This window comes from Ceratotherium simum, chromosome 37 (assembly GCF_057802395.1).
Source record: "Ceratotherium simum simum isolate JZ-2026a chromosome 37, ASM5780239v1, whole genome shotgun sequence".
NCBI classification, from domain to species: Eukaryota; Metazoa; Chordata; class Mammalia; order Perissodactyla; family Rhinocerotidae; genus Ceratotherium; species Ceratotherium simum.
Window position 1 is genome coordinate 15,395,471 of NC_141936.1, and position 25,507 is coordinate 15,420,977.

The following is a 25,507-nucleotide window of genomic DNA, read 5'->3' on the forward strand; positions in this document are numbered from 1 at the left end:
CTCTCTCTGTCTCTCAGTTCAACTTTCCTCTTTGTTTACTTCATTTGTGTGTCTCAAAGGACAATCAGGATGCTATTACTAGAAGAAGGTGGGCTAGAAGACAAAAGAATAAAGTCTACTGTAATTCTTATCTTCACATGTGTATAACCACAATCACAATACATAGAATACATATATAAAGAGTATACACATTTATGAACAATATGTATAATTCACCAAACTGTGATGCCAAGCCATAATTAATAGCATAACTCGAAGTAAGTTAACTTATGAATTCTAACAGATAATGACCCAGGCTCTCTCTTTTCCAAAGAACAGCAATTTCCCAGCGGAGGTAAAAGATCTGACTAAACGTATAAGGACTGTTTTGATGGCCACCGCTCAGATGAAGGAGCACGAGAAGGACCCTGAGATGCTGGTGGATCTCCAGTACAGCCTGGCAAATTCCTACGCAAGCACCCCCGAGCTACGGAGGACATGGCTGGAAAGCATGGCCAAGATTCACGCGAGAAACGGAGACTTATCCGAGGTGATTGGCAAAGGCTGAGTCATTCTCCATCGGCACTGTGCTTTTCCTCAGCACACTTGGGTTACCACTGGCAGCTGGAGTCTAAAAAGTTACCATATTTTCCCACTAATCTAGATATGACCTAATTATACATTAAGTGCATTAAGTTTGCATGTGGGATTTAAGGATGTCTGACTCCACGTAAATGACATCCACTAAAGGCCAGAGTTGGTGGTGGCAACTGTCATTTTGGGGTATGCCATGCAGAACTGAGTGTTACAAGGCTGAGGCTAAGGAGGATGGTTGTAAGGGCGTCTGGAAATTGAGTTATATAAACTAATGTTCTCTTTTAAAACATCTTCCCCACAATTGGAGTTGGATGGGGAAGCTTGCCACCACAGTGAGTAAACTCAGGTTGGGTTAATCTGTCCTCATGTGCAGCTAGGCTGAACTGGCAATGGAAAAATTCACACTCCTGAGAGCCACGTGGGGAGAATCCACTGTGTGCAGGTTACAAATCAATAACTCACTTTTTTATGTCTCTTTAAACACTGGTGGATTTTTATGCAGTAATTCACAGGACCCAAGTGGCTTCTGTACACTAAATGGGGAAGTTCTGCCTTATTCTCAAAAATATACCCCTTTGGGGAACAGATTAATTTATCTAGGGTAATTCTAAAACCTGAAGCTCTTCTGAATGCATGTGGTTGATCAGAGACTCAGGAATGGAAATAAAGTTGACTAGAGGCCTTGTTTGAAAGCAGTTTGTCTAAGACAAGAATAAGAAACCCCAGGGTTCCTTGGACTGCCCTGAAAAGGGTGAAATTCCTGCACAAAACTTCAAAAGGAAAGAGCTGAAGTGATTTGGAATATTCAACAGGTTCAGTTCTAGTCTGTGTTCAGCGATGTTCAAGGCTTTGTAGGAGATATTAGAGAAAAATAAAATATCGTCCATATAATCTGGTTTGGAGGGAGCACACGTTACAACAGTTCACACTATTTAATCAAGCGGCACCTTGTAAGGAGACCATTTTAAAGGCAATAGAAATTTAAAGAGGGGCCGTTACTGAAGGTAGAAAAAGTAAGAAGGAAGCTTACTTTTACTTCCAATTTAAATCCAGATGCTATAGTTGGTAGTTTTAACAAGAAAAGAGAACTGTGGGGGCTGGCCAGGTGGTGTAGTGGTTAAGTTTGCATGCTCCGCTTCAGCGGCCTGGGATTCACAAGTTCAGATCCCAGACACGGACCTACACACGGCTCATCAAGCCATGCTCTGGCAGTGTCCCATCCACGAAATAGAGAAAGATTGGCATAGATGTTAGCTCAGGGACAATCTCCCTCACAAAAAAAAAGGAGAGAGAGAGAGAGAACTGTGGATTTAAAAAGATGTGGACTTAGATATTAACAAAGGAAGATAATTCTATGGGAAAATTCTTTGGGCCAGCTCCTTCACCCACCTGAAAACTACATCAAGAAAAACAAACCAAAAAAATTCCCAAATGTGCATTTTATTCGATTGTGAACTTTTTGGAAATCTAATTGATTCTTATTTTTAGTTCTTTCTTAAAAGGATTCCTCCACATATTCTGACGTGGAATACTAACTCACCTGGGAAGACTGTCCTAATTAGATAAATAGTAACATCTACAGTGTGCCTTCCTCTGAAACTGTTTTCTTTTTTATTACAGGCTGCTATGTGTTACATCCATATAGCTGCCCTCATCGCAGAATACCTGAAAAGAAAGGGTAAGATGATAGTGTGAGGGGAAAAAAGTCCAGAAATCAGCATGTTGAAACCTAACTTATAATTCATGTATTAATTTTAGATTTTATTAATCTCAGTTATGTTTTATTAAGCAACATTAATTTTCAGAGATATTTCCAATTATGCTGTACTTTTAAATTTTAACTCTCTCTTTCATGACCTTATCATGTTTATGTACAACAAGGCTAACTGGGTGGTCAGCTTCTCGGTTCAAATGAGAATGCTTCATTGGTTAACGTTTGTAGTTTCGTAAGCTTGTATTAACACAGACATGTAGCAATGTCCTAACCTCATCTTGCACTACCATAGGTTACTGGAAAATGGAAAAGATTTGCACACCATCCCTGCTCCCGGAGGACATCCAACCCTGTGATAACAACCCATTACTAACAACTCCCAGTGGAGGAAGTGAGTGGTCTAACGGAGCTCCTTTACTCCCACATGACAGTGCAGAGGAAATCAAGTTGCTGCCTAAATTTTACTTTAATAAAGCTTTCTTCAATGTATTCGTAGAAGCAAAAACTCTTACTATGTAACTTACTCTGTGAAAACCTGAAGTTCCTACCATTCAGAAATCCCATCCATCCAAAATTTGTGAAGTTTAGATTACTGAAAAGTTCTTAGACCATAGGGCTGCCTCTTATCCCATATTATTATGAGTTGTGGCCATATTTTGCTGCGAACTTGCATGCTAGTCTGCCTTTGGGATTTTATCCTGAAGCTGATGAATTGTTTACAATTGCAAGAGAAATCCATTTTAATTTTGAAATGGAATAAAACTATGTATTCAAAATAAGAGATGCAAAAATGGAGATATATAAATATAGTATGCATACAGGACTTTACTTATATAATCAGCATGTTTCATTTCCTTTTTTAAAAGCATAAACTGATTCTGACAATTTACTACATATAATAATTTACAGGATATATTTCCTTTAATTAAAAATACTCCATCTTTAATGTCTGATAAAAAAGATTTTGTAACAATAACTAGAGGATTACTCTTCGTAAAAAATGTGGCAATATAGTTAACACATTTAATCTATATTCTCCTGCAAAAGTTTGTTCAAACTCAAAGTTTCTGAACTGCAATCTATTTGATAACACTATCTTAACTTTCAAAATGCAGTGGAAAACTCAGTGTAGAACAACAGAAACAAATCTTTAGATATTAAGATCAAAATATGTAAACAAAAGGTAAACGGACTTCAGTTACATTTTGGAAACATAATTGTTGCTTTATTCTTTTAAGTGTGTATATACTTTCTAAAGAATCTCAGTGGGTTTTCCAAATAGGCCATTTGAACCAAATGATCAAAGTGAACTGTAAGACAGTGAGGTCACTCGTTTGGGACCTTGGAAAAGATACCAGACCTGGCGTCATGGCGCATGTCCATGCTAAAATTCAGGAATCTTCTTGCTCAGTTCCACACTTTCTATGTAGCTTTATTTTTTTATGCAAGTCATCAAAATCATCATTGTTGTGGTTAACATGCTCTTCCTCTCCATCTACTTTTTGTCATAATTAAATACCATACAGTTCCATAAAGACTATATCAAATTCTAACCAAAAAACGAAATTGAAGAAACCTGATAAAACTAGGTGTCAGTTTGAGGGGTTGTGGAAACTTATATCCCAAAAAGTTGTGTGAACTTTTAATATTCAAAAATTTTTAAATATCCGCTTTTAGACCTAAAGTAATGTTGAAATATAACATAGCCATTGAGAAAAGGATATAGTTGTCTGGTAAACTTTAAATTAAGGAGGGTGATCATTTATGATGCTGTATATATTCGCGTCTATTGGCATATATCTGAAGCTCATTGGCATATATTTGAAGTCCTCAATATACTTTTATGTTACGATGTTTCTAAGTTGGAGAAATACACTATCCCTTCACTACAATGTGTGCATGATAAGAAGATAGGCGAATATAGGTGTCTCCAGAAAATACAGCTGTAATAATGATCATCATACAGCAAGAAGTATGTCATGACTTTTTCTGCTACAATCAATTCTCTTATATTTTAATATATGTTTAATTACAGAAGGAATATTACTATAACAAAGTAGGAAAGTAGAATTTTTTAATGCAAGGATCAGATTGCAATAATTATTATAATTTCTAGCATGTTTGGGGGTGATAATTTAGTCACATAGCCAAAGATCTGATTATTAATAATGGAAACATCAACAGGAGTATTAGCTATAACTTCAAAAGCTCTTGCTTCGGGGGAGGCACTGCCCCAAGCTCTTTACTGGCAATATCTCAACTAGTTGCCAATAAAGAGTCCACGAGTTACGTGCTAGTATCACCTCCTGTTCCAGGTGAGAAAACCAAGAGAAGTCAAACAACCTGCCCCAGAGCTTGTGGGTAGCTTGTGATGGGGCCAAAGTTCAATGGCTGGTCTGTCACTCCAGGCTGTGCTCCTAACCACTCATAGCCCCCACCATTCAGATCCCATCCCTCCTCTGGGGACACTCCCATTATCAACTGTTTTCATATGTATCTGCAGAGCCAGACTTTTTTCTATCTTGGTGGCCCAGGTGCTTAGAAAATTTGAGAAGTTTTCTAGATAATGCAAAAGAGTGAAAGTTAGTCAACATTGAGTATTGTCTTTATAATGTACTGATAATACCAGGTGTTTTCTCAAATATTAACGTTTTGAATCCTTTCAACATCCTTTGAGATAGAGAGTAATGTCTCTAGTTTAACGAATGAGGGAAACAGGCTCAACGAGGTTAATTAAACCAGAACATTGGAGCTATGTCTATCCACAAATCCTGTGCTCTGTCCATAATCCCATGCTAACTCCTTATAGAAAGTGGGTCACCTGAAAATGAGACAGAAATTTAAAAGGAGAACATTGGTTTCCTGGCAGAGAGTATTTATCAACAGTCATAATCTAATCATCTCATGTGAGCTTTATAATACTACCACTTGTAACGTCATGAAGAAAGGCATTATCTAATCCAAGCGAGATTTGGCTCAAATAATAATATTGCATTTTGCTTGGTCCTCTCAAGGCATGTTCTCTATGGGCTGGCCGGCTTTTCTGAGCATTACACCAAATATTAAAGAAGAAGGAGCAATGAAAGAAGATTCAGGAATGCAAGACACACCATACAATGAGGTTAGACCAAAATGATCTAGTGTACAGTGACTGAGTAAAAAGATGCGTTGAATTATATTGTTAAGCTAAATAGGGGGTAGAAAATCTTATTCAGAAATCAAATAAAGTTACTCTATAATATGACTTAGGCAAAATGAAATGCAGGCTAAAATTAAGCTAAGATTAATAGATATCAGGATTCATTGATAGAGCATAATTTTCAATGAAAATTTAAACTAAACTTTATTTCTCTAAGGTGGACCCAAATATATATGATCAGCTCTTCTATAAGATATAAAATCTCCAGTCCTTTGGTAAATGTGGTAAGGGATGCTGAAAATTTTGTGAGCTGGTCACAGCCTTTTTTTTTTTTTTTTAGTGCATTAGAAAGTATATTTACAAATACACTTGAACAGAAAGGCCCACTAGCTTCTGCAAAAAACCTTCTGGTATGCAAACCATGGTTATTTTTCATTAATAAAAGGAAGAAGCTTTATACTGGGAATTACTTAGCAACAATTCTGGTGAAGAAAATAGAGCTCCCCTCATCAACTAAATAAAATATTTCATAAGCTAATTTTTAAAAATCATAATATTACATCGACTGAAAAAAAGAATACAGAAAGCAAATATTGGGGTGGATTTTAATGAAACTTTATGATTCTACATAAATTTAGTGTACACCACAAATAAACAGTAAAGGCAAGTACATATTTATATTAACTATGTCAAATCATGTTTAAGAATGTTTTCTTAAAAGACATTGTTGAAAACATTCCACCAATATGGTCCACTTGCTTTAGAGAGTATATAATTTGATTCAGTTGAAGGTTTATTAAACCACTAGTATATGTGAGGCATTGAGTTAAGGATGGGAGACAAAGATAAATAAGGCATAATTCTGGCTCTCTCAAAAAGTTTAGAATCTTGAGAAAGACAAAGTTCCTTCAGAGTGGGGAGTAGCTAGTCTAAGATCCAGTAACTATAAATGTAGGCATCATATATGGCTGCAATTAAAAGGGGAGCAATTTTTTACGTGAAAGTGGTTGGAATGGAGATGGATGAGGCATCAATAAAAGCTCTCTAGACTTTTGCACTGGGTCTTGACATTTGATAAGACTTGAAGGTGTCAAATGAGAGAATAAGGTTCTTAAAGGTGCAGCAACAACATAGACAAAAGTGTGGAGATGAGAAAGTCTTCTAAGAATGGAGTGGTACAGTATGGTATGGCCAAAATGCAAAGTCATTGGCAGGATGCTGAAAGAGAGGGCACAGAAAGGGAGGTGGTGCCTGATTGTGGAGCTCCTTGAATGCCATGCTAGAGGGTTTGGACAGCAGTTCACAGACACTGGAGTTCCCTCAAAAGTTAGGGCATCTCATGATCAGATGTACATTTTAGAAAGAAAGATTGCTGGAGAGCAACACATAGGACCAGTTGGAGTGGGAAAACAGATTAACTAGAAGACTACTGGAGGGGTTTGGCCTAAGTTGGTGACAGTGGGAATGGAAAGAGCTGGACAGATCTTAAGACATTTCATAGATTTAAATCAGCAAGTTTGAGGGACTAATGATGGTAGTGAGCAAAAGGGAAGAATCCAAGATGACGCCACAGTCCCTCTCTGGGTGGATGTAAATGCCAATAACAAAGATAGAGCACACAGAAATCCCGCTATGAAAAAGACAATGCGACCATTTTGAAATTAAGTTTCAGTGATGAGCTGCAACGTTAATCATGTAAAATCTTGCTTTGGTTTGGGGATTTGCAGAATATCCTGGTGGAGCAGCTGTACATGTGCGTGGAGTTTCTTTGGAAGTCTGAGAGATACGAACTCATCGCGAATGTCAACAAACCCATCATTGCTGTCTTTGAGAAGCAGAGAGACTTCAAAGTATGTTGTCTAAACCTAGAAGTTAGTTAAAATATCCTACTTTAAATTGGTCGATTATTTACTATTTTCAAAAGTCAAAGCTCCCTATTTTTTATGTCAGCATCATCTTCATGAAACCCTTCAATTTATGGTTTCAGAAATTATCAGATCTCTACTACGACATTCATCGGTCGTATCTGAAAGTCGCAGAGGTGGTGAACTCAGAGAAGAGGCTGTTTGGTCGCTACTATCGTGTGGCATTTTATGGGCAGGTAAGTTCACTAGAATTCTGTTGAACAGTTGAATTTTATCTTTCATTCTTTATGAGACATCTAACTACATGTGTCAAAGGACTAAGTGAGTGTGGGTGTGGGTGTGTCTGAGTGTATTTGAGTGTTTCTCTGGATACCAGAGTCTATATGTTTGTACTAAATTGAGAAACAAATGGGCAGAGAACTCCGAGGATCTTAATACAGATTGAGTTAAACCAGTGATTTCTAACTTTTTAGAGAAAGAGGGCACTTACTTTTCAGCATCCTCTTCTTCCCAGCTAACTTCAAAATATCTGATTATAGGTTTGCGTCATATGTTAAAGTGAAATTAAATTGAACACGTTTTAAGAAATGAAATTCATAGCATTTTAGGAAATAAAGAATTCCCAGGGACTCCACCATATCAAAACCATGAACCTTTGACTTTACAATCATGTATTTTCTTTTCTCATATGACTGCTTCTAGGCAGAACACTATATGGTTATTTTGTTTCCCATATTGCAAGTCAATATAAGTTTCAAGTTATCTTTCTCAGCTTTCCGCATAAGCAATGAACAAGATTAAAAATGTTAGCTAGCTATAGAATTGGCCTAATAATAAAGCGAACATATTATATATTCATTCTGAATGTCTCTGAACAGTGCCTTAAGTAAGATAAGCCCAGGCACCATCCTGTTTCTTTTCAGGAAGGCTTATAACACTCGTACATTTCAGCAGCTGTATTTCAGACTATTACTCTTGTGGATAAACATTCCATTCTTTTATTTTCACAGTTGGACTGACTCTCAGCCCTCTCATTTCCTTTTCTTAAGGCCCTCATGAAAGGCACTGTTGCACATAACATCTTGTTCTCCTTGGAATCTTTTAAGGCTGAAGCTGAAGGAGTAAAATCCGGCGTGGTCATTCTAGTTGGTTTCCCACTGAAGTTTTTCCAAAAACCTAAATTTTCCTCTAATCACCAAATGCATCTTAAAACTAACTTCTGAGTTAATAAAGATAGCTACTCTCTATCTGGAAAGGAAAGTGTCACGAATAGCTACTTACCATAAACAAATTAATCTAACCCAGATTTTCCCCACTGCACGGCAGCATCAGGGTTGTGGAGATGGAGAAAGCTGGTGGTGTGAAGAACAGAAATGTGGGGAGACAGTCTACGGAAAGAAGCTAACTTGAGACATTTGGAGATCCCCAGAAAAGAATCTGAACTATCTGAAGTGATAGTGTATTGGAGGGAGAGAGAAATGTGGGAATCTGCAGGAGAAGAGGAGAGAGAAGAGGAAATGATATCTTGAAAGTCAACAATAAATGGAAAATAAACAATTTTTGACCTTAGTGAAACATTAGCCCAAAAAAATGGCAGAAAATTCTATGAGGAAGGGAATGTGGGATTTGAGAGATTGTAGGGGAAGGACAGAGTTTCCAGGGAATGGCCACAGGCTACCTGAGCAGCACAGCGAGGCACATGAAACGTGCACTTGGCTAAGCTAGATTTGAATCTACAGCCCTTCAGGTGATCTTTCTAGCAAAAAGTAATGAACTGCCATTAACACTCTGGTCATGAAAACCAGATTGCCTAGCTGATGGTTTCTCCAACCAATATCTAAGATACTGACTACTAAGTAGGTGGAAACGAATCATGCTGCTTTCCAACTAGATTTTAATGCAGATGTTCACTCTTTTCTTCTTTTGGTCTTGGTTGTTCCAGGCTGTGGTAAGTTCTCTCTCTCCATTTGCATGCTCTAATAATCCTCACACTTCCCTCCCAATGGTTTTACTGAACCTTAACGATTTTGTGCAAATCAACATTTGGTACAAAGATAATCCTGCTTCCATTCATTTTGGAGTCATCCTGCATTTCTTGAACTAAATTGTGTTTATTCCAGTTATCTGAATTACAAAAATGTATCCTTTATTTTTCATATATATTGTCTTTCTGCACAGAAGTAGGTGTAATTTGAAAACCTGCATACAAACACACACACACACACATCCACACAGAGATAAATATGGGCACCACGTATTTGAAATATATGTATAGTAGACTCAGTATTGGAGATTGCCTGTTCATTTCAGGCCACTATCAGTTGCAGCTGATTGAGAAGAGTATGGTGGTCAGAATTTCAAAAGTTGGAGTGGTGGCCATTGATGAGCACCTTCCCAGGGCCCTTTTCCAAATGAATATTGTGGAAAAACAGGGCTTTCTCTGGTGGTGAGCTCTGAGCATTCTCAGAGGAGATGGTATTAATTCTCAATGCAAAAGATGAATAGTGAACTAAATCTTTACCCAGTAGGTTAGGTTAAGTCTCCTGAGATGCAGAAAGAAGCAATGTAAAAAATTCGAAAGACAAGCCAAGGCAGTAATAACTTGCCAGTACCTATAGCTCTGTGACACAGAATTTTCTTTGTGTTATTTTGAACCATATGAAATGGCCCATATTCAACCATTTTTTTTTACTTACAAAAAATGGCAACTTCGTGTGGTTCAACGTAATTCTTGTTGATTAAGCTGGAAAGACAAATTCTTTCAATATCCACACATTGTCTACATTCAGCTCTGCTTGTCTGACCAGTACATACTTTTTTGTAATTCTTTAAATCCCATCCCACATCCATACTATATCAGTATTTTCTACCTTCATTTATACATTTGGGGTCATGGGTCCTTAACTCACCTACTAAAAGAATACTTGAAAACCCCTCTACTAAATAGACTGAGGGGGCAATGGGGAAGGAGTGGGGAGAGCTAGTTTCAAATGACCTAACTTTGTTCTTTTTGCAGATTCCTCAATATAGTGTGCTGATCGTGCACCTGACTTTTTGTTTTTAATGCTGCCACTATTCTCAATTGTCTTTTATTAGCTTAAAAGGCAGAGTGTTTTGTTAAATCTGCAGACCCGAGTACCTGCCTAAGCATGGTACTTTATAAGCTCAAACCCCAGCTGCCTTTGAACAAGGAGAACTAATGGAGGTCGTCCTGATAAGCAGCAACTTAAAGCCTCAGTCATCATTGTTCAAATGGTATTCAAATACCTGTCTCAAGACACCAAACGGAGAGTGTGAACTATTGTATTCAGCAGAAGCAGACAGTACACTTCACTTTACACCTGATAAAGAAATACCAAATAGATTCGAACATTCTCCTCCGAACGTGTGCAGAATGAATGTTCCAAAGATCTAAGATAAAGTCTTGACTACTTGATTAGCATAATCCCCATGGTCAGAAATAGTTTCTTTTTCATTATGATACTTTATGTCTCTGTAAAATTCACCTTTTAATATCCAAATTGACGTGTCTTGCAATCATGTTACAAAGATTATGGAACTATAATATGCAATAGGCTCTTTGCCTCTGTAAGAGCCTTTGGGTAAATCTTTTAGCGTCCCACGTGGTCTAGTGCTTTCGTTTCACAGTATTGGCTAGAGTAGTTAATATTATGTCTGCAACGAGCCAGACACTGGAAAACAAGTTGCAAACTGTTCTTTCAGGGCAGAAACTAAAAATGCAAGTCTTGGCATAGCATGAATTTTCTAATGCAACACCTGGCGTCATTGACTATGGAAATTTTACGCAGAGCAGCCTATCTAAAGCATCCCCCAAAATGTCCCTGAAGTATTCATTTCCACAGTGATGAAACAGAGTAGTGATCAAACATCAACTGTAATCAATGAAATCCTTCGACACTGGTATTTAACAAGAAAGCAAGCGAGTGAATGCCTATTGCGTAACTTAAAAGATCAGATGCCCCTGGAATGAATTAAGTGAAAGACCTGGGGGAATTTTATTCTATTCACCAAGGGATGTAGATTCCGTGATTCTCAGTCACGCCTACATGGGTATAGCTGCACCTCAGAGTCTTGATAGAAAAGGGATTTGGAGGAGGAGGGGAGGTGAATGTATAGTTTGAAAAACCACCATCTCCATTTTGGGATGTGATACACCCTTCCGGCTCCCCACCTGTATGAAAGTCACTCATATAGTCTGTATATATTTGAGTTCATATTTTTATGGAACCATTTCTGTGCGTTCTTGGAGCTTTTCTTCTTTTAGCATTTAGCCTATTTTTAATATTTTCTGACTCATCTGTTATACACTAGATTCCTCTCTGAATGCATCCGTTTGTTTGTGAACTTTGAATCAGTCGAATATAAGAGCAGAAGCATTTATATTTGACATCACAATAATGATCCAGGGGTACTGCAAGATTCTGAAGTACCTGCAAAAACATCTAAGAAAGAGTCAATGATTTTAGTTGTCAGAATAAATGACCATAAAGAAGTACATTTTTATCCTAATCTGTTGCCTTAGAGTTTCATAATCCATGTGTGTTAACTCTACTGCCTCAAAGTCCTTGTTTAACTAGGTTATGTGCTGTTCCCTAAACACAACAGATCAGAGCGTTTATTGCATTGTAGAATAACTTTTTTAAAAAAATTAGACCAGCAAGGGAAATGCAGAGGTCACATTGCCCGTTGCCTTGAAAGGCAGTCTACTCATCACCTTGGGGCTAAAGCAAAAGAGAAATTGCACTGGGTTTTCATCACCGTGTGCCCCTATTTATAAACCATTTATTTCATAGACAGAGCTGAAATTGAAACCCTCCTTAAGATAGTTAAGTCCTGTGGCTCAGTGGGCTTTGCTTTGATGTCTTCCCGGGGTGAAAGGTAAGCACGCCTTCCAAACCTTTTCAGAGCTGCCATTTTTCTGGCTTCAAAAGCTCTTACACCATCCCTGGCAGGCAGCAGATTAAATACTTGATTCTGTTCCTCCAGCTCCTTTCTATTCATTTTATAAAAGAATCTCAATAGGTTTCTATCTCCATGCTCTGTAAATAAATACTAAATAAATTCCAATCACAGTTTCTTTCTGATCAGTCACTTACCAAAAGATCGAAATGAGCATCAACAGGCCTTTTATAATAAGAAAGTGTAGTTCTCACGCAAGAGAAGCTGAAGATATCTATTTTTAAGCGCTCAAAACTCAGTTAAGCTGTTTCCCTGCATATTAGCCAGAACTCAAGTTGCTTTATTGACACAGAATTTTTTCTTTATTATTGTCATCATCCTCATCGTAGCTAACACTCACCAAGGGCCTATTGTGTACCTGGGGCCTCTCAATAGATTTCTGAGTCTGTACTGTTTCCCATCCTCGAGACCAAAGAGTAGGGATGAAAGAAAGTCACAGGTCATGACCAGGGCCACAAAGGTCACAGTCATGACAGTAAAATCCTGCTTCCCACCGCTCCTTTCCAGCAACTCAGAAATTTGTTAGGGGAAAAAATTCACAGTGAAAATCTCACCTTGGTGAGAGAATCTTTTCCTGGAACTTGGGGAGATTTTTCTCATTGAAATGGAAGTTGCAAATGTTGCTTTAGCTGTTGCCCTGTGGGGATTCTGGTGGATGGCCTCAGAAGTCTTATTTCTCTGATGTGTCAGTCTGTCAATTTTACCCACTCACTTCTGACCTTGAATCAGACAAAACTCCACAAAGACAGCAACAGAAAAAACATAGCAGGCCGGAAGTCCTCTGGGAATGGAGCCAGACCTTACTACCCCTACAAAGTCTAGAGGAACAATTGGGAGCTGCTCTTCATGCTTTCAACGTCATACGTCACTTTTTTTTTTCTTGTAGCAGTTTAGGGTCAAGGTGCTCATAATCAGCTGTTTGGTCCTGAACATTTCTCAAAGAAATTGTTCAATAAAAACATCTTTACTAAAAACAATGAAATCTTTTCCAGTTATACCTGGTGCAAATATACCTTTTTAAGAGGTATGTCCATTAAGAACAATTTCATTTATTTATTCATTCAACAAATGTAGACAGATGTCCCCCTAAAGACCAGACACTGCTAAATACTGAACATGCAGTGTTGAACAAGACACTTTCCTGCTTTTAAAAAGCCCAAAGTCAATTAGGGAGATGCTCAAGGAAACAGGCAATTACCTGCTTGACAAGAGCCGTGCTGGCGAATTTGCCCTGGCTTCCACAAATGTACTGTCACAGCTCACTTGTGATACAAAGTATGCTGTTCATGATGGTCAAGTTTACATGGGTGAAAGTGCTTTACAAGTATAAAGGACCATACAGATGTGAGTTTTAATCATTATTCTTAGATCGCCTCATATTAGCTGTGAAAAATACAGCAATGGAACATTTTATCCATGTTTTTTACATATAATGAATATTTTTTAAATAGTCGAAAACGATAAACAAGAAGTATAACTAAGATTTTTTGTGACCTCCAGTATCTTCAGCCAGCCCTCAAAAGCCATTTCCTTGAGGTAAATTCTGTAGTTAGAAGAAACCAGAGGCACGTGCATTCCTAACTCCAGATTGAATCAAGTATTCTGAGGCTACATGTATTCCACGGGAAAAATACTGTGTCTCTTCAAAGAGAAGGAATTACAAAGATTGCCTCACTTAGTTATCCTCAGACAATGGAATCTTCCCTTTCCCCTGTTTCAAACCAGACAAATAAATTAATAGAGGCTAAAACCTACTTGCTCCTATGGCATAAAAATGATGGCATGGTTACTATTTTCAATCCTATAAGATCTAGCTTTGCAAGAATGTAAAAGATCTATTAGTAAAGTAAATTGAACGATGAGATTGCATATAGCAAACTTGCATCAGCCCCCTGAAGACATATTAACATAAAGTGTTTTTAGAAATAGCAGTACTTGGGAACATACCACATGTAATTTGTGTTATAGTTATGAGGCAAAGTGTTATGACTTTTCATCTAAGATGATGTGGCTTGCAAATCAACTCATTTAGATACCTTGCCATGGTGTACAGTGTTTCCTACGCTAATTTCAAAGACTTATAATTGAAGACATTAAAAATGATCACTACTCTTTGAAAAATGCCAGAAATTACTCCAGACTCCATGTTCTACTCCAGGCTGCCACATGAGGGCATTCTCCTCCCAAAATATGTGCAAGCAGGTATTACCATTCATTTCTACAAATAGTGAAAAGACGTACGAGCTATTTCATGATCATGAGGTTCTTTGGCCTGGCTAGGGAATATTTACATTAATGACTGATTCTAACATGATATTTTGTTTTCCTCACTACGTCTTTGATTTTTATTGTATAGGGTGCTAATCAATGGCTTGGAAGGCAACCAAAAGACTGGATATATTGCTTAAATAAATAGCTTTTGTTGTGCTTGTGATTTGCAATAGGAATTCTCTAATAAAATTGGTGGTTCATTATGTGTCTTCCACAGGGTTTTTTTGAAGAAGAAGAAGGTAAAGAGTATATTTATAAAGAGCCTAAGCTGACTGGTCTCTCTGAGATTTCCCAAAGACTGCTCAAGCTCTACGCAGATAAATTTGGAGCAGACAATGTGAAGATAATCCAGGATTCCAACAAGGTAGAGAAAAACCAATACTCATGCAACTGCAAAGAATTGACTTTTTTTTAATTTTTTAACTACATTTATTAAAGTTTTCATTTTCTGCCTGACATGCAAAGTCAACTACCTAAAGTATTTTGGATGTTCTGCCTGTTTGTTTATTGGTTGGTTGACTGGTAATTTTTTTTTTTTTTTTTTGGTCAAAAACATTATATGTGTTTATTTGAGAAACTTTTAGATAATCTTAGAGACAGCTTACAAAATTCTCTACTTCTCCCAGAGGTTATTTGCATTTGAATAACAACCAAAGAGTTAAAGTCATTGGGCCCAATAGTAGACTTGGAGCAAACATCAAAAAAGTATTTGTCTGGTCATGGAGGTCTTCCTGAGTCATACCAATTTTGAAATCTATCCTCTGTGATAGTAGCAGACTTGTCGATTACATTGTGTTAACCTGTGAACATCCAATTAACCTCCTCCTTGGCTCCAGAAAGCAAATGCTCACATCCTCTGATGAGATTACTCAGACTCTTCTAATACACTTTCATTCATTTAGCCAGCATCTATTGAGCACCTACTGCATGTCAGGCCCAGAACTAGGAGCTGGGGCACACACAGTCTTTTCCTTCCAGAGATAGATAAAGGAATAAATTAGAGAAATCGAAAATAAAAATATTTGCGTTTATGTGATAGGTTAATCAGTTAATCCGACAAGGAACCTCCCGCCACATTACAAGTGCAGAGGCGATGGCCCCGGTCTACATGGCTGAATTGTAGAGGAACAAAGAGATATATTTCCACTCTCAAGTAGCTTGTATTCTAGACAAAGATAAGAACATTCATTACAAAAGGGAAAGAAAATAAGGATTAAATAATGTGCCACAGCCGGGTACTTAACGTTTCGAAGAGCCTTAGCTACTTGGTGAGCTGGCTACCATCCTACCTCTACCACCATCTGGCTACTTGGCCACAGTCCAGCCAGGTACCCTTTCTGTGGTCCCACCCAGCTCTGAAATGATATGCTTGCCCATTTCTCTCCAAGGGGAGAGAGACAGCCCCCTCAGGATGCCCTATGGCTCACCACTCTTTCTTTCACCATAATGTGTTAACACAGGTAAACCCCAAGGATTTGGACCCCAAATATGCCTACATCCAGGTGACCTATGTCACGCCCTTCTTCGAGGAAAAGGAAATAGAGGACCGGAAGACGGATTTCGAAATGCACCACAATATCCACCGCTTTGTCTTTGAGACGCCCTTTACGCTGTCGGGCAAGAAGCATGGCGGTGTGCAGGAGCAGTGCAAACGGCGAACGGTCTTGACAAGTAGGTGCAGGCCTGCTGCGCAGCCGCGCGTGAGCGCTTGTTCCAGCGCACGGCCCTTTATGAGGCTGAACTGGTGGCTATGGAGACATGTCAGTCTTGCAGACAAGTACCCAAAATGTGCTAACTTGGAAAGGTTTGCCAGGAAGAGGAGACTTCCCCTTCTTTATTCTCTGCTGAGGAGTCAACCAGAAGAGAAATTGTCAGGAGAGCTACTTCATGCACCTCCTCCCTTTAGATCTTACAGTCATAAAGGTCACGGTGTCAGTGTCTTGGGAAAGGCACTCTGAACTTACCTCTCCTCTCTCCCTGGATCTACCCTCAGTTACTTCAGGGTTAGCAGCTCTCAGAATCGTGTGCTTTGGGGAAAGATTCTAAACCACCTGGAATTCAGGTTCCTCATCCGTACAATGAATGCAGAGGATGATCTCCAACATCCATTCCGGCACTATCTAGATGTGTTCTGGGAGCTAGTCTTCCTTTCCTCTATTCAACAAACATTTAATGAGTGCCTATAGGTGTTGGGAGCTGTTCTGGCAACTCAAATAAATAAAATAAAATTCTTGCCCTGAAGGTCCCCGCAGTCTGGTAGGAGAATGAGCCAAGTAAAGCCAGAATTTTATTTGAGCACAGTATGAGAGATGAAACGAAAACACACGGGAGGGGCTCCTAAGGCAGACTGAGGGGAAGGATGAGCAAAGGCATTCCGGATGAGTGGTACCTAAGCTGTCTTGAAAGATCAGCTGTCCTGGATTGTGCAATAGACATATGAAAAGCAGTGACATCCAAATTATGGGAAACATTCACCTTCAGTAAACTTCCAGAATGTTTGTAATGAAAACAAATCTGGAACACAGCTATTCTAATATATACTATTCAGTATATATTTAAGCATTCTTTATTGTGGCTTAGTGTAGTTTTCATTTGGATTACAAGTTGTAGCGGAAGCTATAATCTTTTCAGTGTTTAGAGAGTCTGAAGGTCTTAATCCAGCCCTGAGAATGAGGACGCAGCTGGTGAAGTGTGAAAGAACATGCCAGGCGAAAACACCTGGGATAAAAGCTAAGAGATGTGAGTGAGCATGGCGCGTAGGAGAAAAGATAACTCACACAAAAAACACTCAGGATGGAATGTGCTATGTGCAAAGAAAGACATACAAGATCATCTGGATCTTCAGGGGAAACCTTGACTCCTCACTAACCCTCTACCTTTCAATTCTCCTGTATTGCTTTCGTTCAGCGAGTCACTTTTTCCCTTACGTGAAGAAGAGAATACAAGTCATCAGCCAATCGAGCACAGAACTGAATCCTATTGAAGTGGCAATTGACGAGATGTCCAAGAAAGTTTCTGAGCTTAATCATCTTTGCACAATGGAAGAAGTGGACATGATCAGATTGCAGCTCAAACTCCAAGGAAGTGTCAGCGTGAAGGTAAGCGTTACCCAGAGCTGAGATGCACGTGGCCAGTGAAACCTGGTATAAAACGCCCTTGGAATTTTTTACAAAGGGTATAAGAAACGTTTCCCTGTTTGTGATACCATCCAGCGCCTTTATCTGAGCCTTTATCCAGCGCCTTTAAAATTTTCTTGAGTTGTAAATGCACATTGATAGTGCCAGATACCTGGAGGTAAGATTTTCTTACGTTTAGCTGAAATAAAATTTCTTCTGTCTCAACCCTCCTATCCTATCTTCTCTGGATAAACTGTGTTCTATATTCTAAATTCTAACAAATGAATTAATTAATGGATAAACATGGCTCTCATAAATATTTGTCATTAAGAGCCTTATACAACTTTTCAAAAACAAATTTTTAAAAAATGTTTATTGGGGCCGGCCCAGTAAGTGGTTAAGTTCGCGTGCTCCACTTCGGTGGCCCACGGTTTGCAGGTTCAGATCCCAGGTACGGACCTACACACTGCTCGTCAAGCCGTGCTGTGGCAGCATCCCACATACAAAATAAAGGAAGATTGGCACAGATGTTAGCTCAGGGACAATCTCCCTCACAAAAAAAAAAAAAAAAAAAAGTTTATGAGTTCATAAAATGTGCGTCAATATTTATCTGACTGTCAGGGTCATGACGAGAAGCAGGCAGCATGCTCACAGTGGGTGATTGAAAAAATATAATAAATACACTATTTGAAAAAGTGTGAGCAGCATTTAGGAAAATTAACAAAGGCAGGCACAGGGTCCAGCAAGACTAAAGGGCTGTGACCCTCCCTGGACTTGAACACTCAAGGGAGGGAAGGGTTAGCAGAAGCAGAGAGAGAGCTGGGAGAGCCAGCTGATGATAGACAGACAGACAGACAGACAGACAGACAGACGTGGCCTATGCTTAAAGGACTGCAAGAAGGAAGCCCTGGGGCCAAATATCCTGTTGGGGCAGGGACTAGGGTGGGCAAGCGAGGCACTCACCTGGGTCACAAAATTTAAGGAGGCACCAAAAAACTCAGTGATCGAGATAAAATAATATTTTAATGCAATGTTTTTAAAAATCAAAAATAGTGCCAAAAATCCATAATGAACAAAGTATTAAAATTTTAAATAAAGGCTTGCCCATAATAATGCCACACAGAGCTCTATTGGAGCCCAAGGAAAAAGGAAAAATCAGGAATGTTGATCCCAATCCTGACCTGGCTCTCCTCTTCCCTGCCCACCTCTTGTCTGTGTCCTCCATGGCTGACTCTTAAAAAATTATCATAAATTTTAAAAAGTCAGAAGGCAAGAGAATCACTGTTATACTCCAAGTGCGACAGCTTCCCTCAGCACAGAGCTGAGCAGAGGGAAGTGGAGATGGGATGTGGAGAAGCAGAGGAGAGCATCCAGTACTGTTTGCTCATTCTACCATAACACCTGGTAATCACAGACATCTGAGGATGGCTCAGATACAGTATTAGCTTCCTGCTTCTGTCACCTTAGTCCTTCCAAGCCCCACAGCCACATTAAAAGACGATAAGCACTAGGGAATATGGACTCCTTCACTAGTGTGAGCCTACTCATGTGTGGCAGCACAGATAGGACCTGGCATTGTGCATTCATTCAGCAAATCTGATAAATGCTTCCTTGGGCCAGACTCTAACCCAGACTGTCAAGGGCAATACAGTAAAACAGTGATTTCCACGGCCTTGCAGACACCACTGCCACCATGGAATGTCTTTCATTAATAGCTGTGTGTTTATTTTAAAGTTAACAGAAAAAACATAACCAGCACATCAAACATTCGATTTCACAGATATTAAACTTAAATTTGTTTAAGTAAATAAAAGTGAGTCTAGTTTTCAAAGATATTAAGAAAATAACAGAGCAGTATGTGGATATGGCAAAAATGTGAAATGGTGAGCAATTGACTGAATTTGGGAAGGATGGTAGTGAAGTATAGTCTGATGCATCCTGTAGTAGCTTATTGACTGTTGGGGGGGCAGCAGATAAGACAGATAACGAATTAGTAGACTACAAGGCGATGTGAGAGGGTTGGCGTGCCACATTATTGGTGCCCACAGTTGTTACTCCTTCCAGCTATGGAGAAGGATCCATGGAGAAGGAGCCTTCAGCCAATTCTCTTCTTCTCAATAGGTTAATGCTGGGCCAATGGCCTACGCACGAGCTTTTCTTGAAGAAACCAATGCGAAGAAGTACCCTGACAACCAAGTAAAGCTTTTGAAGGAAATCTTCAGGTAAGCTTTTCTTTGCTGGCATGTTCTTCCTTGGGCTCCTTCAGACAGGGAGTCATGAATTCCCCAGGAAGCCGCCTGACCAACCCTCTTCGAGGTGGCAGAGTGTATCAGTAGGCTGACTTCAGCTGGCCCGTTGTTAATTTGCTTATTGCTGTCACTAAAGGCAATTTGCAGATGCGTGTGGGCAGGCCCTTGATGTGAATGAGCGCCTCATCAAGGAGGACCAGCTGGAGTACCAGGAAGAACTGAGGTCCCATTATAAGGACATGCTCGGCGAACTCTCCGCAATCATGAATGAGCAGGTAAGGCTCTCCTTGGGGTGGCGCACACTGGTGGTTTATAGGAAGTATCCATTTTATCCCCAGTGCCAGAAGGACTGGAAAGAGTCTCTTTCCTTGCTGCTGAAATCACTGTACCTTACATGAACACCATGTTGCTGAGTTGTTCTCTCCTCCATGCACAACACCCCTTTCTTCAAAGAAGAGATTAGGTTGGAGAAAAATCTGTAGAAAAAGATGATGAGAACCCAGATGCTTTCCACAGTTTTCAGAAATATTTATCGAAATCCTATGAGCTGTTGGTTTTCTAGAACACATGGGTCCTGTTGGACACCAAGAAACATTGGGTGGCGTTCCCCCTAAGGGGAACTTTGCTGCCCCGCTGGTCAGCCCTGACTGAGGACCTCACAACCCCCAGGCTGTGATGTGGAGTTCCACAGTCCTGCTACTAGGGGTCTCTGCACTATACTCAGGAAGGACAGCAGGACTGGGGTCATGTCCTTTTAAGGTCAAGACTGCCTGAAGTCTGGAAGATGTGTAGAATTGGGATAAAACGCAATCCTCCACCGCACAAGCAAGTCATCTATAATTTTTGAAATGTATTCAGCATGTTCTATAAAGCTGTGCATGAAATGTGGACGTTGAGTAGTCAGAGTATTTTGGGGTGCTGAGAATCAAGTGTTTGAAAACCAAGTGCTGCTTTTTTTGGCCTACTTCCCAGCATCCATCAACCCTCACACTCTACCTGGACATCTCATCACCGTGGTCCCCTCCAGGAGTTACGTGTGTTCTTTACAGAATAATTGAGGGGGACAATTTGAACTAATCTCCTTATAGTGCCTCATGCATAGCAGACACTCATTAAATATTAGTTTCCTTTCCTCTCTTTAAATGGCCTAGCACTAGCAATACTATTCACAAAACATGAAGTGTGTCCTATGAATCTTTTTTTCTAATTGCATTCCCCATATATGTTTCTATTTTTTCATCTCCTTCTATCCACTTTTTAAACTCTCCATAGTGGCTAGAGAAAGAAATGGTTAATTGACTTATGTTAGAGAGAATTAATCTCCCTGGATAGGATTCCTAGTGGAGGAAGTACTGGTTTGGGATTATTCAGGGGTGATGGGAATTAAATACTCAGGAGAGATGCCTTGATAGCATGAGGAAATCATAAATCTGAGAATGAAATGAAAAGAACAAACAATGGATCTGAAAGTTGGAAAAGGTGGTGAAGAAATGCTTATTTCCAACTATAAATTGCATCTGACCTTGAAACTTTGGGCAAAAATGTGTTTCTCTTTTTTTCCTGGCAGCTCTGTCGAGGTCCGTGTTTATACAGCTTCTGTTCCTCTGTGTCTAGTATTTCCCTCAGTACTGTAAGCAAAAGTGGTATGTTTTTCTTTCCTTATGTCTACTCTGTCCTTTGTTGCCTTCTGGTCTACCTATCTCTTCCTAGCTGTTCATTTTCCCCAGACACTTCCATAGTGACTAGCGTTCTCTAAGTGTTTATTTAATTAGAACAACTTTATTTCCATTTCAAGGTAGGTCCATATGAAAAAAAAAAAGCCTACTGATTAAAGCTAAAGTTAACAACTTAGCTTTTAAAAAGAAAATTCTTTCACTACCAGCTTCTAAAATATATTTGTGCTCATTTGTATGCAAAGCAAAAATTCACTATACCCCAAAGTGCTAAAACAAAAACGCAAAGACAAGGACCAGGTGATTAAGGGGAGAGAGAAATAATTTCTTTTCCAGAAAACCTTTGCTAAGAAAAGCAAAATTTGACTGTGCTTCCTGGAAACTGATGCAAAGAAAAGAAAGTGATGGATTGCACAGGTCTTGTTACTCAGTAAAAGAAATAGAGCTGTTGGCAGGAAAGATAAACTTTCTCCTGGTCCTGAGCTTCTATGGGGATTTGTCACATAGATCTTTATATACGGGACAATGACCACAGCATACATGATACCTTCACAAAAAGTTTTCCTTAAAACTTAAGGAAAAAAACTATAGACTTTCCATAGCAAAACTATAAGTTATCGACAGCAAAATAAGCTATTTGCACGACAGCCTTTGATGAGTGTTTTGGGTTGGTTGTAATGAACAATTTCCTGAAATCAAGAACAGCTAGCAAAGGATACGGGTCTCTAAAGTCCACAGTATCAAAAAATTGGGTATTTATCTCAGCTCAGATTAATAACAAAATAATTTTGCTTGCTTCTCTTCTCAGTGATAAAAAGACATCTGACCATAATATTTGGGTTTGAAGTCTAGTGGAGGGAAAGGTAGTCAAATTTTAGCATAATCCTATAATAAATGAAAGAACCGTAATCCGTAGTGTATGAATACCTTCACATACCTATATACTCATGCACCTATTCTGGAAATAGGTATGTGTGTAATTACAGTGAAAAGAGAAATTCTACCACTGAACTTTTAAAAATAAAAATAGGCATAGAATGGATAGACAGACGTAGAAACAGAACAATAGAAATAAAATTAATTACGCAATTCACTCTGAGTGCCCAGAAAATTCTTAGCTAAAAGGATATTCTGAAGCTGTCTATTTAATGAAAGAACCTTCAGTATAAGGAAAGAGATGGAAAAGGATCAAGTGGATGCTAGTGTGTAAAATGGAGATGCTGAGGTGAAGCAGCTTGAGTTGCTAAAGTGACAAGCAGGCAATAATTACCTTCATAGGCAGCCAGAATGCTGCACTATTTTATAAATAGCCAAAAATCGTAAAAGCCTTCTTTGAGAGAGACCAAAGTAATACACACAAGTATCTGGATGAAACATAAATATAAGATGCTCATTTGGAGTCTCTTTAAACATTTAGAAGGATGACGGCATAGTGAAGTCAATGGAGGTAAATGGATTTCAAATATAAAATACAGAGAAAGGAACAGATCTACCTTGTTATGGTGCAAGCAGGCACCATGCAAAGGCATATTGCTCGTAGAGTTCCAGATATGCTTTGGACATATTATTTCCCAAATTATTTAAGCAGAACTTGTGACATTGATCATAAGGAGAATTTATTAGTAGTGTGGGATAGTTGGATGGTGGATGCTCTGCAGAGACGGAAATGGCAATTCTGTCTTGGAACAGGGGAGAGCTAAAGTTTGGTATTGTGTAAAGTTACTGGGAAAATCTTCATAATGAGAAATTTAAAATATTCATTAAGTCTCTTCTGCACAGAGATATGTTTTAGAGGTGCCTGGGGTTTCTTTGTTTGCATATCATTATTTGAACAGATCTGACAGGAAAGTATTATTTAGGCATATTAACATCATTTTCAAAAGTAAAATCAGGTCAAGGTACATTTTTTTTCTTATGTGTCCATTAATGCAAACATTTGAATGAGGTTTCAGATTTTTCCTCTGTTGGTAGATTTTAACAATATAAATTATAAACTTTTATATTTTTTATGTATATTTTATATTAGTTTATAAATTATAAACTAATATAAAATAAGATTCTGGAATTAGTCAGACACATTCATAAGGTTTATTCAAGCATTTATACATTTATATCTGACAGCTGAAAAGTATTGTGAAGCTATTTTATTTTATTTATTTATTTATTTTTGATGAGGAAGATTAGCCCTGAGCCAACATCTGTTGCCAATCCTCCTCTTTTTGCTGAGGAAGATTGGCTCTGGGCTAACATCCATGCCCATCTTCCTCTACTTTATATGTGAGATGCCTGCCACAGAGTGGCTTGATAAGCGGTGCGTAGGCCCACACCTGGGGTCCGAACCTGTGAAACCCAGGCTGCTGAAGTAGAGTGCGTGAACTTAACCGCTACGCCACCGGGCCAGCCCCCAAAGCCGCTTTAAATCTTGCCAAAACGGCTAACACATAGGCTTGGAAAAAAATTGTCCTAGTGGTTAGAGTTTGGCACACTCCACTTTAGCGGCCTGGTTCAGTTCCCGGCAGGGAACCACACCACTCAACTGTCAGTAGCCATGCTGTGGCAGCAGCTCACATAGAAGAACTAGAAGAACTTACGACTATACATAACTATGTACTGGGGCTCTGGGGAGAAGAAAAACGGAGGAAGAGTGGCACAGATGTTAGCGTAGGGTGAATCTTCCCCTGCAAAAAATAAATAAATAAATAAATAAATAAATTCTTCAGATCTACTTTGATATGTGCATTTTCAAAGTTTGCAGATTTCCCACGGGAAATTAAAAAAAATCACAGTTCTGGGTTTTCATTTTGTGTTTGGAGATGTTAACATGAACCTCTCTATTATCATTTTGTTGTGTTGTGTTGTGTTGTGTCCTGTCTTAAGATTATGTGCAGGGACGACCCGTCAAAGCGCGGAGTGGAACGAACCTGCACTCGAGTAATTAGCAAGGCAACTCCAGCTCTGCCCGGAGTCTCCGTCTCATCTAGTACAGAAGTTTGAGGGAAGGTCTGCAGCATCAGACACACCTCTAAAAGAACTTTCTGAATTTGCAGCTAATCTTGGGGAAGAGAAAGATAGATTTAATTTATTTGAAGTTTTTATGATGTTAATATTTTTTTTACCTCGCTAGCTTGGGAATTTTGCCAGCCTCCAGATTTGCACATTTCTTATGTTGTTTTTTTTCTTCAAGTGGCGTTGATCAAGCCAAGCTGAATATTTGCCATGAAATTCCAATGAATGTGTAGCTCAAAAGCAAACCGTAAGTTTGCTGTCAGTTACAGTATGTTCAGTACCCAGTCCAAGTACACATATTTTAAAGGTCAAAGTGAATGTTTTTGTAACATTTAAGCATATTTCAAATGTAAATAGAAGATTGTAAAATATATGGTTTTTACCAAATTTAAAAGAACCTTTTTAGTTCATACTTACGACAGTGCTAAAATTATATGAATAACATTTCAGATATCATTATATTAAAATATTTGTGTATGTGTACAAAAGTGTTGATAAATACTAATCTTTAAAGTTTGTGGAGTTCCTTTATTTGTAATATATGTGCTCCTAAAAGGAAGGGGATGTGAAATTATGGAAGTATTTTGCTGTTAATAGAAATAAAAAATACAGTTCCTTTGCATTTGGTTCCCTCTTGAAGAGTGGGTGAGTTGCTACTGAAAGCGGTTCATTGGACCGGACGTCTGCTGAATACAATCCTACTCACCACTTATGATGCCGTACCAAGAAGTTAGGGAAAGGACTTGAACATCAGCTGGGCAGTTCCTCTCAAGATCAACCAGCCAGGCCAGAAGTTTCTAAACCTGGGAGATTAGTAGACTGATTTGGAGAAGATATAACAAATCAGAATTTTGATGGTGGTGGTAATTATTAGGACTATTCACAAATATTTCGTTTCTGTGTTCTATAAACTTGTGG

The 25,507-nt window shown here is 38.8% G+C and overlaps 1 protein-coding gene across 4 annotated transcripts in view; it reads left to right on the plus strand.

The window, feature by feature from the left end:
* The window catches only part of DOCK10 (dedicator of cytokinesis 10), a 262,654-nt gene extending 237,443 nt beyond the window's left edge, over positions 1 to 25,211 (plus strand). For 3 of the 4 annotated variants that reach the window (XM_087424753.1, XM_087424754.1, XM_004427637.3), the window contains exons 45-56: positions 314 to 529; positions 2,197 to 2,254; positions 2,583 to 2,681; positions 5,305 to 5,411; positions 7,157 to 7,279; positions 7,417 to 7,530; positions 14,763 to 14,909; positions 16,006 to 16,216; positions 17,453 to 17,643; positions 19,783 to 19,883; positions 20,047 to 20,185; positions 24,461 to 25,211. In XM_087424753.1, coding sequence (XP_087280879.1) covers positions 314 to 529; positions 2,197 to 2,254; positions 2,583 to 2,681; positions 5,305 to 5,411; positions 7,157 to 7,279; positions 7,417 to 7,530; positions 14,763 to 14,909; positions 16,006 to 16,216; positions 17,453 to 17,643; positions 19,783 to 19,883; positions 20,047 to 20,185; positions 24,461 to 24,577 — 1,623 coding nt within the window. In that variant the 3' untranslated portion in view covers positions 24,578 to 25,211. Of the gene's footprint in view, positions 1 to 313; positions 530 to 2,196; positions 2,255 to 2,582; positions 2,682 to 5,304; positions 5,412 to 7,156; positions 7,280 to 7,416; positions 7,531 to 14,762; positions 14,910 to 16,005; positions 16,217 to 17,452; positions 17,644 to 19,782; positions 19,884 to 20,046; positions 20,186 to 21,477; positions 21,554 to 24,460 lie in introns of all 4 variants that reach the window. The other variant, XM_087424755.1, reaches the window with a different exon arrangement.
* Positions 25,212 to 25,507: the final 296 nt, after the last annotated feature.